This window comes from Hydra viridissima, unplaced genomic scaffold, assembly GCF_058129835.1.
Source record: "Hydra viridissima isolate aposymbiotic clone 2 unplaced genomic scaffold, HvirCarnegie_v1 scaffold_2, whole genome shotgun sequence".
Taxonomy (NCBI): domain Eukaryota; kingdom Metazoa; phylum Cnidaria; class Hydrozoa; order Anthoathecata; family Hydridae; genus Hydra; species Hydra viridissima.
This window is the reverse complement of record NW_028324301.1, coordinates 12,637,482-12,654,962: the sequence shown is the minus strand read 5'-3', so window position 1 is coordinate 12,654,962 and position 17,481 is coordinate 12,637,482. Positions and strand designations below refer to the sequence as shown.

Below are 17,481 nucleotides of genomic sequence, written 5' to 3'. Positions count from 1 at the left end.
GAATATGAACTTAAAGAAGAACAAGTTCTTTCATGTTTGAAATATTGTCCAACTGACAATATTTCAAACATGATTTTGACAAATTCATAATGTTATTAGCGACTGCATAAGAGTTTATTGCATAACCAGAGTTCAGAACAGTTGTTTATTCAGAAATTGTTTTCTTATAAATATTGTTTAAAGCACTAAGTGGTTGGATTATTTGTATCATAGTGACGAAATAGCCGATGTTAACATTTTACTACAGTTATTTGTTGTTGCGAACAAATAACTGTAGTAAAACAAACAACTATTTGTTGTTAGAAATTGGTTACTTATGAAGGAGTCGGAGTCGGGAGTCGGAGTCGGAGTCGGTCCATGATAAAATCAAGGAGTCGGAGTCGGAGTCGGAACAGCAGCTTACCGACTCCACAGCCCTGATACTAAGGTCACATTTTTTTTACTAAGGTCACATTTTCAAGATTTTTTAAAATCTAAGCTAAATTACTTAATTTCAGATACGATTTAAAACCTGACAGTGCTATCCTTGCTGAAGAAAAGCATCTTCCCTTGTAAGTATCTTTTTAACTGTTTATTTCTTAAATAAAATGTTTTTAGATTATTGCATAAAAAATACAAACAACAGTTCTTGCTACTAGTTAAAATAATTGTCTTTGAAACAAGGGAGATATTTAATGAATTAAGTTTTATTTAATGAACACAAGACGACCATTTAATTCTGTTATAGAATGCAAGTCCATTATGTGATAACTAAACTAATCAAATTTTAAATTTCTATGACAAAAGTCATTTTATATTTTTATTATCATATTGTTACTATTAGTAACAACAATAACAATAAAAATAATAAGATCATTATAAGTTAAAGAAGCTTTACATGGCTGACTGTTTAAAAATGCTCATTAAAAATACATACTTAATATTTCTTTCCAACTTCTGAAATCAATAGTTTTTTATGAACTTTAAGATGCCCTGAGGATCAACCAAGAAATAATTTTTTATGCTAAAAATTACAACATGTAACCTTTTAATTTAGGCTAAGCTTTGAGGATAGAAATCGAAAATCTTTAGATTTCTACAGGTTTTCTACAGGTCATTATTATGGAAAATGTCATGAGATGGAAAGTCTCCTTGTGAAAATGTTTCACTATTATTTATAAATAATTCTACCATGCAATATTATTGTAAAATGCCAGTGAGGATATAGTTTAAAAGATCAACCGCATAGTGGAAAACCAAGAAAAACAATTAAAAAAGAATATTGCTTCATTAAATGCAGATCAACTACAAATGTCAAGAAAACTGCTGCTAAATTAAAAAAAAACAACTAAAAACTTAAAAGCTAAAGTTGGAAAACCTAGTTAATGTTATTTATGACACAAGGAATTGGACGATTGCTTGAGATCAAAAGAAACATGAACAGCTCTATTTATAAGAATATTTAAAAAAATACTTTGTTATCATATACTGAAGAAACAATATTACAGAATTAATTTGTCATTAAAAAATTTTCTGGCCTTCAAATACTTGTTATAGTACTTGCTTGATGAGTATTTCTAATATTACTAGGAGTTAGTCCAAAACATATACAACAAACTTTACTTACAAGATATGCACTTTCCTATTTTATAAGAGAATTTACAACTATAGCATTCCTGTACTAATGCAGCACCATTAGGGAGTTTTGTAATTCCAACCAACTTTATGCTAATGAGCTACTTGCTAATGATCTTCAGGCTTATACTCTTTTTTTTTCAAATTTTATTCTGCCATAACTACCAAAGTTTGGTCTACCATTTGGTTACCCATTTTTTCTCTGTCAAGTAAAACAACAACTACTTCTGTAATTATATTTCTTGAAATATACTTAACCAAGTGGTGCTTTAGTTGAACATTTGGCAAAAAGAGGAAGCCTTTCCCAAAGACCATTCAGTTTCCATTACAGAATAATCATTGGAAAAGGCTGATAAGTAAGAAATCTCAATCATTTTTACAAGAAAATTAAAATAATTAAAGAAAATTGATCTTGACCTTTTAAAATCAAGATGATTTACAATTTGAGAAGGTACCTGACATTATGACCATTTAGTTCCTAATAAAAACATCAGTAATGATAGTAAGCAAACAGATATGTACTTTTTTGGAATTATGTAACAAACTAAAGTAAGTTTTTTAGAGTCAGTATATACGAAAGTTGCACTTATAATAATACTCCCAAGTGTACTTAATTAGAGTATTTCATAAAAAAAGTTTTTAAATAACCAGTGTTTTTGAAGATACAGTACTGTGAATAAGTTTTAGCCCACTTATTATGTTTTTTTAACAGATTTTAAATAATAGCTTCCGATTATTTTTTTTATATAAAATAATGTCTAACTTAAAACAATACTAAACACTATTTTAATAAACAAAAGCAATATTCATCAAAATTTTACATAGATTTTTGTATTTAGATAACTAACGTGTTTATTTTTATTGTATGCTGATCTAAACCCAATTCGTATTAGCTCGTTTGTTTTAGTTTGCTCTTGCATTTTTTGTTTATTTATTGCTGTGAAGGCTTCATATTAGATGATAGTACAGTTTACAAAGATATTTCATAGATACTGTGTGTTTAACATTATTTTTTGTTTTTTTAAGAACAAAACTTCTTCTAATTTACGTTTTTTTTTTTTTTTTCTTTCTTTTGTATTATTATTTTTATTGTTATTTAAGTAATAAAATGGGAAAAATTCCACTACTGGAACCTTAAAAAAATTATCGTGCTTCATGAAGAAGGTTATTCTCAATGCCAAATTGTCCAAAAAACAAAGTATTCAAATACAGCCATTAGAGAAATTATAAAAAAATTAAAAAACATGGGATCTCTTGAGGATAAAATTCGAAGTGGAAGACCTCCAAAGCTTACAAAATATGACATAAAGTATTTTAAAAATGTGTCTCTGCAAAATCAGAAAAAAACCTCCAGTGAACTAGCCCAAGACAGTCAGGCTGCAGCTGGAACAAATGTTTCCTCATCTTGCATTAAACAACATTTGCTAAAAGCTTGGTTAAGAGGGTGTGTTGCAGTTTGAAAGCCTTTACTACGTCATAGCAATAAAGAAAAAAGACTTAAATATGCAAAACAGTATAATAATTGGACGCAAGGAATGTTAAACCATGTACTATACACAGATGAATCAAAATTTGAATTGTTCGGTAGCAGAAGACGACAGTATGTAAGAAGAAGGGTAGGAGAGGCTTATCGCCCTGATTGTCTACATCCATCAATCAAGCATGGGGGAGGTTCTGATTTAGTTTGGGGTTGTATTTCATCATCTGGAGTAGGTGATTTAATCAGAATTGATGGCAAACTGACAGGAGAACAGTATAAAGAAATTTTAAGACAGTTCTCGAAGTAATGAACTGGCCTCCTCAAAGTCCAGATTTGAACATTATTAAACATGTTTGGCATTGTTTGGATAAAAAAAAGGCTGAATATAACCCCAAAAATGTCGAAGAATGTTTTCGAATATTAAAAAGAGAGTGGGACAATATTTTACAAAATTTCATTGCAAATTTATATGAATCAATTCCCAGGAGATTCACTTCTGTGATCAACGTAAAAGATGGATATACGAAGTATTAATTGTTCTTTCTTTTTGTATCATATTTTATCAAATTATTTCTAGATATTTATGTCTATAAACCTGATTGTTTTTTTACTTCATAAGTCCTTTATATTTTTACAATAAAATCAAAAATAATTATAAACTTATGGTGGGCTAAAACTTATTTACAGTACTGTACATTCTTTTTTTTCTCATCAAGTACTATTTGTGCACAAATTAAGATTAAATGAAATAAAAACAAATAACCAACAAATATTTTTCAATCACTTTGATAAGTTACTTTTCTTCAATGGTGTACATTTGAAAAATATTCATTGTTTTATCTTTTATGCAGTTATATTGGTTGATTTCTAAAGATAATAATTTTTAAAACTGTTTTTACTTTGTTTTCATTTTTTAAAATATGGCAACTTTACAGTTTTTAAGTCATGTTAATACACTTTTAAAACAGAACCTTTCAGGTATTGGATTATTGGAAATGTATGTATGTATATATGTATGTATGTATGTATGTATGTATGTATGTATGTATGTATGTATGTATGTATGTATGTATGTATGTATGTATGTATGTATGTATGTATGTATGTATGTACTATTTTCTAATTATGGCTTTTCAGATACAAAGATATGGTGGACAATTTAAAAGTTGACTATACACCAGGTGGTGCTGCACTTAATAGTATGCGTGTCACTCAGGTCTGCTAAAAATGTGTTTTACTTATTTTTATGCATACAAAGCTATTTCCTTTGAGATATTTAATAATTATTTATCTGCCTTAACAATGTATCTAAGCCTTAGTAAAGTATCTGAGCCTTAATAGTTTATCTGATTTAACAGCTAGTGAATAAACATCTGTAAATCTATTTCAATTTTAAAATATTTTTGGTAATTTGGTTATAACTAGCAAAAAGGAACCCGTAATACAGGTTATGGTCAGTCTGTTACTTAATTTGTAGTAGCTGTTTTCCAGAATTTAAAGTTGCAAAACTTTAACTAATACCCTTTTAAAAAAACATCTTCAAATTGAAAAAATTAAACCATCTGTAAAATTAAAATAAAAAGTATGCGAAGGTAAAATAATTTACCAATTATTTAACATTATTTGAGTAATTTACAACTGACATAGGTCATATCAGTTTAAGGCAGAACCTTTTTCCTCTACATTACTAAATTCAACACAATATGTTTTTAGTTACTAACACAAAATAATAACACTTCATCATGCTTTAAATTGACGAAGAAATAAAAGTTAGATTCTTGTTATATTTTTTATAACATGAACTTTAATTAATAAGATTAATATAAAGCGAATGTAAATTATACATGAGTTATTAATTTTTTGGTATCCCCTTGATACATGTTTCTTTAAAAAAGGAAATTGTCTTTAAAACGTTAAATGCACACAACTAAATAAATTTATTAAAAATAACTAAGTAATTGAGTACAAATATGTTTCAAAAAAGTTAATTTACAATCAAACATGTGTATAACAAATTTAAAAAAATATGTAAACTTTGATCTTTTATATTGCATTAATGCGTCATATGACAAACCTAAAATAAAAATTGTAACAGATAAGTAGACATAGAAAAAAAAAAAAAAAAAAAAATTGAAAAACAATTTACCTGCTTTTCGGTAACCTGTTGTCATACTTAAACTGCTGTCATGATGCAGCTTGTTGGTGTTGTTTTATGACGTTATTTCATGTTGGCTTTTAGTAAACTTTACTTTAATTTTAAAGACATTACAATAGGTTTAAAATATTTTAATTAAAAAGCAAAATAACAAATGCTTCAAGGAGCCAAACTATAAACATTAAAGATAAAAAATCAAATTGAGATATAAATAAATTGCATTTATATAGCTAAACATATTGTCTTGGCTTATAGAAAATTTTAAAAACAGTAAGTTCAATAAATTAAACTACCAATTAATTATTTTTAACAATAGAATGTAGCATCATATTATGATGATATTAAACAAATAAAAATTTAATTAAAAAAAGATAAAAACAAACCAAATATACAACATATATTATTAAAAAAAAAATTACAATATTAAAAAAAAATAAATCACTGAAGAAAAAAGCAGCAACAAAAAAATTATAAATATCTTCACTGATAGAAGACATTTACAACCTTTTAGTTGCTGTTTTTTCTTCGGTGTCTCCCAACACCCCAGTATGGATGAGCCCTCCATTGAGGAGGGCTCATCCATACCACCATTACTACACCACTTATTGAAGGACCTCTCTGAGAGAGGCCCTGGGTGTTGGGAGCGATAACTTCGGTATTGTTCAAATCTTAATGGCTCTAAAATTACAAATAGAAGAATATACTAAAAATTAAAAATATTTGCAATTTTATTTAATCAAAATATAAAGCAAAACCTCACCATTTTCACAGGATGAAGAGGATGCTAAAAATATTAAAAAGAAAAAATAAAAGAAAAAAAAAAAAAGGATGAGAGTAAATTAAAAAGGGTTAAACTTGTGAAAAATAAGCCTATCTGACAGGAAACTGAAAACGTTTCAGAACAAGCGGTAAATTAGAATCTGATGGAGCCAACTGAATTCGAGGAACAAAAACATGTTTACCACAAGACACATGTTTACCACAAGACACCTGTCAAAACCTCTGCATCAATATAATTATTTTGAAGAGCACGAACTTTCATTTGAGTACCATTGCATAACCCAGCTTTGAGATCTAAATTTCTAAGTATATGCTACTTACACAACCACTTTTCAATTTTAAACAATGAGGTGGCGTACCTGAAGGAGTTAAACTGTTCAAAAACTCAACAGGAAAGTTATTTCTTTCATTAAGGTCATCAGTATCAAATTGATCAGCACTTAAATAAATTTTGACCTCACCCGGCAGACATTCAAGCACTTCTTCATTGATTGATAATGAATCAACATTAGTTGGTGTTAAAATCACGCGTTTAGAATAATCATTTTGATCAGCATTTCCAAAAATCTTTTCAACAATCAATTCATTTTCTCTAATAATGATTGGGTCACTGACTTGGTATTTCAATGCATCATTTAAAAGGATCCTCCTCTTTCACAGGTATTGCTCCATTCCCAATTTTTAGTAGCCATTGGGAAAATTCACCTTCCCCATCTTGTACTCTCATATTTTCAGTTAATGCAAGCTTCTGCACCCATTGCCAATGCAAAGAACATTTTATACACAATTCTACTATTTCAGCTGGTTGTCCTCTTTTCACAACAGGCAGAATTTGCCTAAAGTCACCACCAAAAAGAATGATTTTTCCTCCAAATGGAAAGTTGTTGTTGCAAATATTTTTTAACAACCTATCAGTTGCATTTAAGGCATGTTTAGGTATCATGAATGTTTCATCAAGCAAAAACAAACTAACTTATCTTAAAAAATGCCCATGTATAGAGTTAGGAATTAAAGTTACATTACATGTGTTATTATGCAATGTTTGAACAGGAAGTTTGAATAAGCCATGCAATTTAGATCCATTTGTAAGAAGAGTTGTTGCTATGCCAGTCCATGCAGCTGTAGCAGATTTAAAGCCCCTACTTATGGTTTCACCAATCAAATAATTATAAGTAAAGGTTTTTCCACTACCAGCTGGTCCATCCATGAAAAAAAATCTAGAATTTTGATTTTCTACACTTGGTTGCTCATTCAGTGCAGCAAGGATAGCATTACATACATTTAACTGGTTGACATTAAGCAACAGTCTCATTCGATTGGCTTCGTCAATAGATTGTTGAACATTTTCATCAAAATTTTCTAGATTTAAGCCTATAAACTCATCAATAACAAGCAGATTGTAATCAGCCAGCATTTTTCCAGTTTGATTAATAATCTTTTCAATTTGATGAAGAGTAGCTTGTTCAGCTATTAGAAGTGGGACTGAGTGGTGAATGAAATCTTCCATCATAAAAGCTTTGTATGTATTCCAGAGATGTAAAGGATTGTCAGGTTCACAAAAGGTCAAAATAATTGAAAACAACTGTCTAATTTGCTTTGGCATACGTGTTAAAACTGCCTCAGAAAAAGTATTCTGCCATTCAGTCTCATCTTGAAACAAACCTTTCAAAACATATGCTTTACGAAACATTTCAAGGACAATACCATTAACAGTACGCACATCCTCCCAAGATGTTGCTCCTTTTGCTTGCAAAAGTACCAGTCTGAGAAAACACAATTCTCCAGTTGGATTAACTTTATACATTCTTACTATCACCTTATTACCACCCCTTTGTCTAACCTTCCATTTACAATGTTTATCATCAAATATAAAGTGATAAGGAATGTCTATATACGAATAGCAATGTGCTCTTTCATTTTCAGTATTTAACTTAAACCATGGCGTTAGGTGCATATGCGTAGAGTTTGACATTCTCTGTTAAGTGTCTAATTATAAGTTTTTTACAAACTGCAATAGCTTGTTTTTGTCCAGTACCAGCTTTTATTTGTGGTAGTTCAAGAAATACTCCCACTTGTGATATTTAAAGCAATACTCCCGCTTGTAATTACAAAAAGAAGTCTGTCCACTGTTACTTTATGTTCATCCAGGAAAGAAAAAAGCTCTCTGTCTCTGTTGAATCTTTCTTGAAGATCCTCTGCTGCTTTTTTTTCAAATATTCTCACGGTATTAATTAACTAGTGATCTGTTAGTAACAAAAAATATCAAGTTCAATAGCTTCTGCTGCTGCTATTAAAATGTAAATAGCATATCTGTTTTTAATTTTGCATTGCTCAAACACTGATGAGTTTGGTTGACATAATTTCACATCTTCCTTATTTCCGCATCGAGTTTGATAGTTCAGCTTTTATTTCTTGAAATAGAGGGGATGGGGGTAAATGTTATTCAATTACTATGTGTAGCTGAGATGGATTTGAGTCTCTATTTAGGCCAAATTATATAATTAAATAATAGACCTAAAGACCTCCAACATTAAGGTGTGTTTACAAGAGAAGGATGAAGACAAAAGTTGTTGTGCAATAAAAATTTAACTTTTTCATTATTTATTAGTATATAAAATTGAACTTTTAAATTCAATAGTTTTTTTGTAATTTCACACTTTATTTTCTTGAAAAAGTAAAAATACTATTGTTGTTGTAAATATTGATTTACAAAGAGATATAGGTCATATTATCTTTTTCTGTTTTACTATTGTTTCATTTGCTATCATTTGTTGTTATCCCACAAAGCTGGTCTCATTTGCTGTTCAGAGAGTAATTGTTGATCCTCTTTATTGTGAATAAGCTTTACAGCCCTATCAGAGCTGTCATTAACAATATCCAGCCTATTGACAGAGTTGAAAAACTTTTTGAATGATATTTTAAAGCACCACAGAAAAGCTGGATCGTTAAACCAAAGTTTGTTCTCCATTATGTTCAGTAAAGTGAAGATAAACTAAGAGTTCTCCCCAATTAATGGAGTAAAATGCAAATTTTTGAACACATTTGAATTTTTTAAATCTTGAAACTGATCAGGAACTGGTTTTGAAAATGTTTTTAAAAAGTTCTCTCAGTTCACATCTGGAAGATCAGAGTCTAGGAGGACTAGTGGATAATCATTGCACATTCCATAGTTTTCCAATACCTTAGTTAAATCAAAATTCTGAGTAGCTCCATAACTAGATAACTAAAAAGCTTAATGTATCTATCAATGTTAGCTGAGACAGCAAGCCTAAATTTTTTTGCTTTCTCCCTATCTGTTTCCAGCAATCTTTAATTTTTCCCTGAAAGTAAGCTCTTATGGGAAAAAGTGTTTCCTCAGTAGCTTTTTTAACACCTTTTTTGTTCAATATTTCCCTGAATGACATTTTTGTTAGCTCACTAAAGGATTGAATGAGAAACAGAAAAGTCTTTAATATTTCCACTTGATTAAACAATCAAATTTGTACATAGATCCCTAAAATCTCTGGATAAAATATTTTTGAAAACTGCAGTCACTGCAATATCTTTAAGAAAATCATTGGCTAATTGTGGTTTTTCATCAATTGGGCCTGGCTGGATGATATAAAAAGAACAGCCTGAGTCTATGCTAGTATTTGCATCACTAGTTATTGAAGAAAACTCAAGTTCTGCAGTCAAATAATCTTTCTCAGTTGTCTTTTCTCCATTCTCTGGGGATATTCTCTGTCCTTTTTTCTGAGGGTCATCTAAAAAATTTTATATCTATGAGTCTTTATTACCCTTATGACACCAAAATCCTGAAAAAATGTTATAAGAGTAATAAAGATTCATAGATATAATTTTTTTGAGATGACCCTCAGGAAAAAAGACAAACAATATACCCAGAGAATGGAGAAAATCCTTTGGTCTCTCAAAAAATTTATATCTGTATGAGGCTTTACTATAATTTGTATATCTCGGATTTTTTTCATAGCAATCCAGAAAGCCTTCTTTTCTTTTTAAAATCTTTAAAACTCTCCCAACTGTTGATTAGATCAATGATATAATATAAATTATTGTATATCCACATAGTCATGCCCTTCACTGCATTGTGTAATAATTGTTTTACAAACAAGTTATTTAATATGTAAATGAAATAAGTCTCTTAATTGCATTTAAAATCATTTATACAAAAAAGAACCACTTGTGAAAAAAAAAAGATTGCCTTCCCACTATGCCTAAAATCTTGTATCTTACCATTATAATTACAAATATTATGTTAATTCTGCAGGTCTACCTTATACTATAGGCAGGCATTATCCTGTCTTTATAACATCTATCTATTCAAGGTTTCTTTACTGTGAATAGAAAGCAGTTAGAAAGGCCAGAACATTTTGCTTTATGATTGTGTTTAATGCCACTTCACACTGTTTTTGAATTTAGAATAAAGAAACAGTTCACACACACACTGTTTTTTGAATTTAGAATAAAGAAATAGTTTTTATGGTGTTTTATATCACTCTTTTACTCATAGAAATATCTTTGATTTTATAAATTATGGTGTACATGAAATTTTTTTATGCATCATTTTTATTTAGTGGATTCTTCAAAAGCCAAATGTTGTAAGCTATTTTGGTTGTATTGGTAAGAAGATAATTCTTTTTTTTTTTAAATTAGCTATAGTTTGTTTTCATTGTAAGGATTGTTTTTTACAAAAGTGTGTTTTTTTTATTATTTGAAAATGAAATATTAAACCATTTCAGCAGTGTTATTGTATATCACTGTTGGATAAATTAGTTTACTTCATATTTGTGGATCATATGAGTTTACTTCATATTTATGGATCTTCAAATATGAAGCAAAACAAAATCTTTTTTTTTCTGAGAAAATTATTTTTTACTTTTTAAATTCACTTTACAGTTTATTTAGATTTTAATGTTGTTTTTTAGAGTATTAGATAATAAATTAAATTTAAGTTTTTTTTGAGGCAATTTAAAAGTTTACTATTTAATAATAAAATCTGGTGATTCCCAATCTTTTACACTGTCCCTTGACAAAATTAAAATCTAAAAAATAAAATAAAACAGTTCTTGGATTCTTTAATTACTATAATTAGAGATTATATATCTGTAGAAATCATAGTTCTAACTAAAAACATGAATGAGTATTCATGGTATTTAATAAATTTTTGAGTGATTAAAATGTTAAAAAAAGTATCCCTTTGTATCCCTTTTCACTAGGTATTAAAATTTGGCCATTTTTCAACTGACATTTTAAAGCTTTAAACAGTTATTAATTACTTAAGCTCTAATAGTTCTTTCATAACTATATCATAAATAGATGGGTAAACTTTGCTCAATTAATTGCACTCTAGAAAGGGCTTTAAACGCTTTAATGAAATTAAATTGTTATTCTTAAAATACAAATAAACAAAGGTATTGAGCCACAATGACCAAACCTAATGACCTACAGAAGCAAAAATATTACTAATGTTGGGAACTGAGCTTATTAGTTCAAACAGTAGTTTTGTGTTTTCATATGATTCTTTAAATTTAGGTACTATACCCAGCATTATTATTCTGTAAACTCATGTTAATATGGTTTGTTTTTTTTTTTAGCAGCTGTGTCCCTTTCAGAATACAAGAATTATTTTTTACTAATAAAATAAACACAAATTTTTAAACTTCAAAGTAAAAAAAGTGAAACAGAAATCATATTTTAATATCTATATATCCATTAACTTCTCAAGTTATCAACATGTCAGAACCATTCTTTAAGCTTCCATCATGTCAAAATCTACCCAATAAATAGTTCTTTTTTCCTTTTCCTTTGTATCACTACATCAAACATATTAGGTGATGACAAAAAAGTGAGACTGCGTTTAAAAGGGCATAACTCCTTTATTTTAAAAGTAGAGAAATTTTCAAGCTTTAAAAATATGTTTTTTAGTTTCTATGACTCTATTTCTATAAATATTATCAGTTTAACCTTTACAGATCCCATAAGACATTGTGTGGCAGTAAATTCTATCTAATTTAAACAATACTTTATTCTATTGCAAAATTCATCAATAGTTTCTGCTTTCCAGTTGTTCTTGTCTCCATTCAATTCAGACCAAAGGTTTTCGATAGAATTCAGGTATGTTGGGAGGGTTGTCTTCTGTTTCAACAAAATTGATGTTATTTTGCCTGGAATACTCTACTACAGTTTTTGCGTAATGTGATGTTGCTAAGTCAGGCCAGAATATGTAATTGTCATCTAGATGATTTGCTTTAATGAAAGGAATAAGTCTTTTTATGATGCATTTGCTCAGGTATAATTCTTGCTTGATTGATTGCTTACAAGGTACAAAAATAGGTTTAGAAATACCTTTAGCTGAAATGCAAATCCAGACAAACATTTATTGCTTGTATTTTTCAACTGGATTATATTTTATGCTTGGTGGTGTTAAAGAAGTGTTACTATAGTAGAAATTTTTGTTTCCGTTAATAGTACTGTGCTTTATAGTGAAATAAGATTTGTCATCATTTATCTAATCGTGATTTTTGTATTTTTCAAACAAGCAACTGCATCTCATTCTTACATGGCCTTCAATTAATAATATTCTTTTTCATCATTTTTTTAGCAAACTGACCACTTCCCTTAACTTGTTAAGTTCCAATTCTATTTTCTGTGCATTCAATTATACTGTTTATGGTTGCTTATGGCATCTTTTCTGCTTTAAAATGACAATAACTGTAATATTTACCATGTTGCTTATTGTCCATATAAAACCATACACACAATTTGTTTAATTTCATTTTCAATCATTGAATTTTAATTGCTTTTTTTATTATTTAAAATTAGAATAAGTTTGCAATAAAATACACAAAACATACCTATGTAACTCATAGAATTAGTACATGAAAATTTAAATAGAATGCAATCTAATTTTTTGTCATCACCTACTATTTTATGTGATAAATTTTAATTCTTTCAATTATTTTAACTGTGTTGATGCATGTTCTCTGGTATTTAGGAATTTTTTTTTTCCTATATTCTATCTTACAAAATTAGTGAGTTTCTCTGTGTTATTTAAAAAGCCCTTCAGTGTTCCTAGAAGTTAATTAAGTAATAATTTAATTAACTTAAACATGTGAATTTATTTTTGTAGAAAATTCTAAACAGTCTTTTTTTAGTCTTTACTAATAAATGAATTTAATAAAATTAATCCTTTTGATTATCTGGTATGTTCTTTATTTTTGATTAACTGGTAAGTTCTATGTTTATCTTTTCATGTCTGTTTAGTATCAAAAAAATTTTAGAGAGGTATGTTAAAAGTTTACAAAAATAATATTGCACATGATTTAACATTAAAATAACTTCAAATAGCTCATTATGTGATGGTTAAAGATATGCTTCATTTAGTATCTGTAATATACTTCCTTTAACAAGAAGTTGATACCCAACATACTTTGCTATAATGGGTATATAGCAATTTTTCTAGTTTCTTTTAACATTAATATTTCTTCATAGTTTAATGGAAATTGTAAGTTGTCTTAAACCATAGTGTACTAACTCATTTTTTGCAGTTTCTAAGTAAGAGTAAGAAATGTGGGTACCAAATTATAATTCAAGTTAGCCAGAAGAAACTATGTTATTTAACCAATGATAGAATTTTACTACAATCTGAACCATAGTGGTTGTTGTATTTACACAATAAAATCATATGAAAACCATTGTTTACTTAAATGTAAGTTTTTGAGCAATATGGTTTAAGATATGATTATTAAGTTCCAAAAAAGAGTTAGTTGTTCTTCTCCCCAGGCTTTTTCTCATTCCTTTTGATTCTAAAATTAAGAATATGAAGTTTGAGCTCTGTTGTCTTATGGGAAAGTTTGCCTGTAAAATTGGGTACTCTAAAATTTGAAAAATTAGGCAAGTTTGGGTAATTTTTTAAAAAAATAAAAATTCCATTTTAGATTTGATTTTTTATAAGTATCTAATACCAATTTATAATATAGTATGTGATAAGAAATTTGTACATATTTTTTATCACTTAACTCATTTTAACTTTTTTAATGAGTTTTGAGGTATTTCTTGATAACCTTCAATATGTACTTTATAGTGAAATAACAATTTAATGAGTTTACAATAAATGGTGTGTTTGTTAAAATATCATATCTAGCTTTCTTATTGGCCGCCCTTTACTTTATTTTCAGAAACAATTAAACTTTTTTCCCAAAGACAGAGATAAAAGTTTAAAGCTCAAATAGTACAAACAAAATTATAAAAATATTTTTAACACTAAAAAGTTAATTCCTTTTATAAAGTTCTGTTTTTGTTTTATTAGGTGATGATGATTATGGACGAACATTAGTTGATAAAGCTCATGAGGCTGGTGTTAACATACAACCACAAGTAAACAAAGACTACCATACAGGAACTTGTGGAGTGTTGTTGACTGGAACAAAGCGCTCGTTAGTTGCTAATCTTTCAGCTGCAAATCATTTTAAAAGAACACATTTTGATCGCAAAGAAAACTGGGATTTAGTGGAAAAAGCAAATTATTTTTATATAGGGGTTAGAATAATTTTTTTGATATATTAATTCATAAATATATGAAGGAAAAGAATACCACAGCATGCAATATGCTTATTCAAATATTACAAGTTGTAGCATAAGTTTTTTTTTTTGATGATGGATCACACAAAATTATGCAATAACTTGTTAATTATTTGGATATTCATTAGGAACATTAAGAAATTGTTTAAATCTGTAAGATTTAAAATAAAATAATTGTAGTTTAATTATTTTGCTTAGGTTTTAAACTATATTTTTAGTGGTTTTACTAAAAAAGTCTACTAAACATTTAGTAATGTTTATCAAAAAAACTGTTTTTCTGAAAATCATTTTTCTATGAAGCAAGAAGAAAAAACCAAACAAAATGAATAAAGTACTTTATAATCACACAGAATCTTAATTTATTTTGAATTATTAAACTTTTACTTAAACATGTGAGCTTATCCTCTATTTGTTAAAAATTTAGCACTAGAACTATTTAGCATAGAAAGTTTAATTTCATTTCTGATGGAATGCATTTTTTCAGGTTTAGAGTAAATAAAAATAAAGTTCAATGCTTTTCTAATAAAACTGATCGCTAAATCATTTAAATGTCAGTTCTGTTTATCTAAAGTTAGTCTACAAAGATAACATTTAAAATAAATTTGTTAAACAATCATTCACAAATCCACTCAGGTATGAAGTTCTGTTTTTTGAAGTATCCAAGAATTCTGTATTATTGATCATCTCAAATGAGCTGGAAAAGAAGCTTAAAAGCGTAAGACCAAACTTAAAAAAATTCTTAATACCTTTGCAAAACCCTGCTGAAAAAGAAGAAAGTCAGGATAAAGAACAGCTGATACCACCTGCAGCCTAAAGAAAAAAAGTTATCAAATGCAAAAATTGTAGAAAAGAGTTTTATTGCTATTCCATTCCAATCCAAATTGCAATACTTGGCTCTGCAACAAAACATGTTTGCTAAACAGATTTGAAATGGGTTCTGAAATTTTTTTTTTTTTGTGAAAAATCTAATAACGAGGATATAGAAATGGAAGTAACTTAAAATTTTTAAATATATTTTTATTTCTTTATCCTTAATTTTAATTTGGAATATATAAAAAAATTTTAGATCTTTTTTTTTTTTCAATTTTGCTATTTCCTTATCATAAAAAATTTCTTTTAGATTGTTATTTAAAGTTTTAAAGTTATTTAATGTATTTTTTAATGATTGACTTCAACATATTTTCAGCCAAAAGCGCTTATGTATATATATATATGTATGTATGTATGTATGTATGTATGTATGTATGTATGTATGTATGTATGTATGTATGTATGTATGTATGTATGTATGTATGTATGTATGTATGTATGTATCTATGTATCTATGTATGTATCTATGTATCTATGTATCTATGTATGTATCTATGTACGTATGTACGTATGTATCTATGTATGTATGCATGTATAAAAGTTATTTGGTTTTTATTGTTTAGTGAAAAAAATATTTTAGTATTAATCTATATTTTATTTTATTATAAAAAAGAATAAAGAAAATTAGTTTTTAGAATTTTTCTTTAAGTAGTTGTTTTTTTTCTATAGGGTTTCTTCTTAACAGTTTCACCCGAATCTATTTTGGAGATAGCTAATTATGCTTGTGGTAAAAACAAGGTCACATTTCATACTTTTTTTATATTAATTTTATTATAGTTCTTTTATTTTGTTTGATTTAAAGCTCTTTTTCTCCCTTTTACTTGTTGGACTTTGGATAATACATATGTTTATTGATTGTCAAAAGCCTTCGTAAAAATCCTATACATATATGTTTTTTTTTATTTAAACTTTTTAGGAGATTTTGTGTATTCCTTACTAATATTATTTGGACATATTACTAATATAACACGCTACAATTTCTTGTTTAGTGTGTTATCTTAAACTTATCAGCAGAATTTATATGCCAGTTTTTTGGAGAGGCCCTGGGGAAATGCTTACCGTTCGTGGACATATTGTTTGGTAATGAATCGGTAATTAATATACAGCTTTTTCATTGAACTTTTTTTTAAAATACTTATTTGTAATGTAACGTTTTTTGTAAACGTTTAGGAAGCCATTGCATTCTCAAAGCTGCAAAACTTTGGTGTAAGTTCAATAATTCTACAGTTTCTTCCGTACTTTTGGTAATCATTGTCAATAATTTAATAAGGCTGTTTATGAATTTACAGGTTAAGAAAAAGAAATTCTTTTTAAATCTTCGTCAGTTGATTTATTAACATTCTATACTGGCTAAGCTAATTAGCATATAACTCCTTACATTTTTTAACACTTTACAACAGATTTTCTTACAAAGTAACAGAAATTTTTATAAAAAATATTATTTGAATATTTACTTTAAAATAAATTAATGTTTATTGCAAAGACCCACTTTCTGATATATCTTATATTGACAATCTCAGTCAGTATTTTCAAGCGAAAAAGAATCACTATGTTCAAGCAAAAACACATTTTTTTCCTGCGCGCATTTTTTATGAATATGCATAATTTCATTATTTTTATTTTTTATTTATTATTTATTAGACTGATGATGTGAAAGAAATTGCTCTAAAAACAACAGCTCTTGAGAAAATCAATAAAATTCGTCCCAGAATGGTTGTTTTTACTCAAGGAGCTAAACCTACTCTCGTTGCATATGGTAAGTAGTGAAACCTACTCTCGTTGCATATGGTAATTAAAACATGCATGGGTACAGAATGTGACCGTAAAAATGGCACTATATCTGCATAATTCGAGCATTCATTGAGTCACGGTCTGTGTATCTCCTTACATCTGTACACTGTCGTAAAGGTCTCCATTTAGGCAGGTCTCAATTAATGTCTAAATTTCTCACTTGGAGTTGAATCGCAGTCTTCATTATAGATCTCAAAATATAGCTGGATAG

General features: G+C 28.0%; 2 protein-coding genes across 3 annotated transcripts in view; one reads left to right on the top strand and one right to left on the bottom strand.

Moving 5' to 3' along the window:
- The window catches only part of LOC145183621 (uncharacterized), a 31,251-nt gene that overhangs the window by 2,909 nt on the left and 10,861 nt on the right, over positions 1-17,481 (top strand). For both annotated transcript variants that reach the window (XR_016449689.1, XM_090078150.1), the window contains exons 4-11: positions 498-551; positions 4,232-4,310; positions 10,604-10,649; positions 14,338-14,567; positions 16,149-16,217; positions 16,469-16,570; positions 16,650-16,685; positions 17,121-17,235. Coding sequence is in view for 1 of the 2 variants with exons in the window: in XM_090078150.1 (XP_089934276.1) it covers positions 498-551; positions 4,232-4,310; positions 10,604-10,649; positions 14,338-14,567; positions 16,149-16,217; positions 16,469-16,570; positions 16,650-16,685; positions 17,121-17,235 (731 nt within the window). In the remaining variant the exon portion in view is untranslated. The remainder of the gene's footprint in view (positions 1-497; positions 552-4,231; positions 4,311-10,603; positions 10,650-14,337; positions 14,568-16,148; positions 16,218-16,468; positions 16,571-16,649; positions 16,686-17,120; positions 17,236-17,481) is intronic.
- LOC149891985 (uncharacterized) lies at positions 7,003-10,218 on the bottom strand. The gene has a single exon (XM_090080499.1). The coding sequence runs from the start codon at positions 7,999-8,001 to the stop codon at positions 7,003-7,005; it is 999 nt and encodes a 332-aa protein (XP_089936625.1). The 5' UTR covers positions 8,002-10,218.

What these genes read in the sequence shown, in the direction of transcription:
- LOC149891985 (XM_090080499.1), bottom strand. Translation starts at nt 8,001, where the DNA reads ATGTCAAACTCTACGCATATGCACCTAACGCCATGGTTTAAGTTAAAT.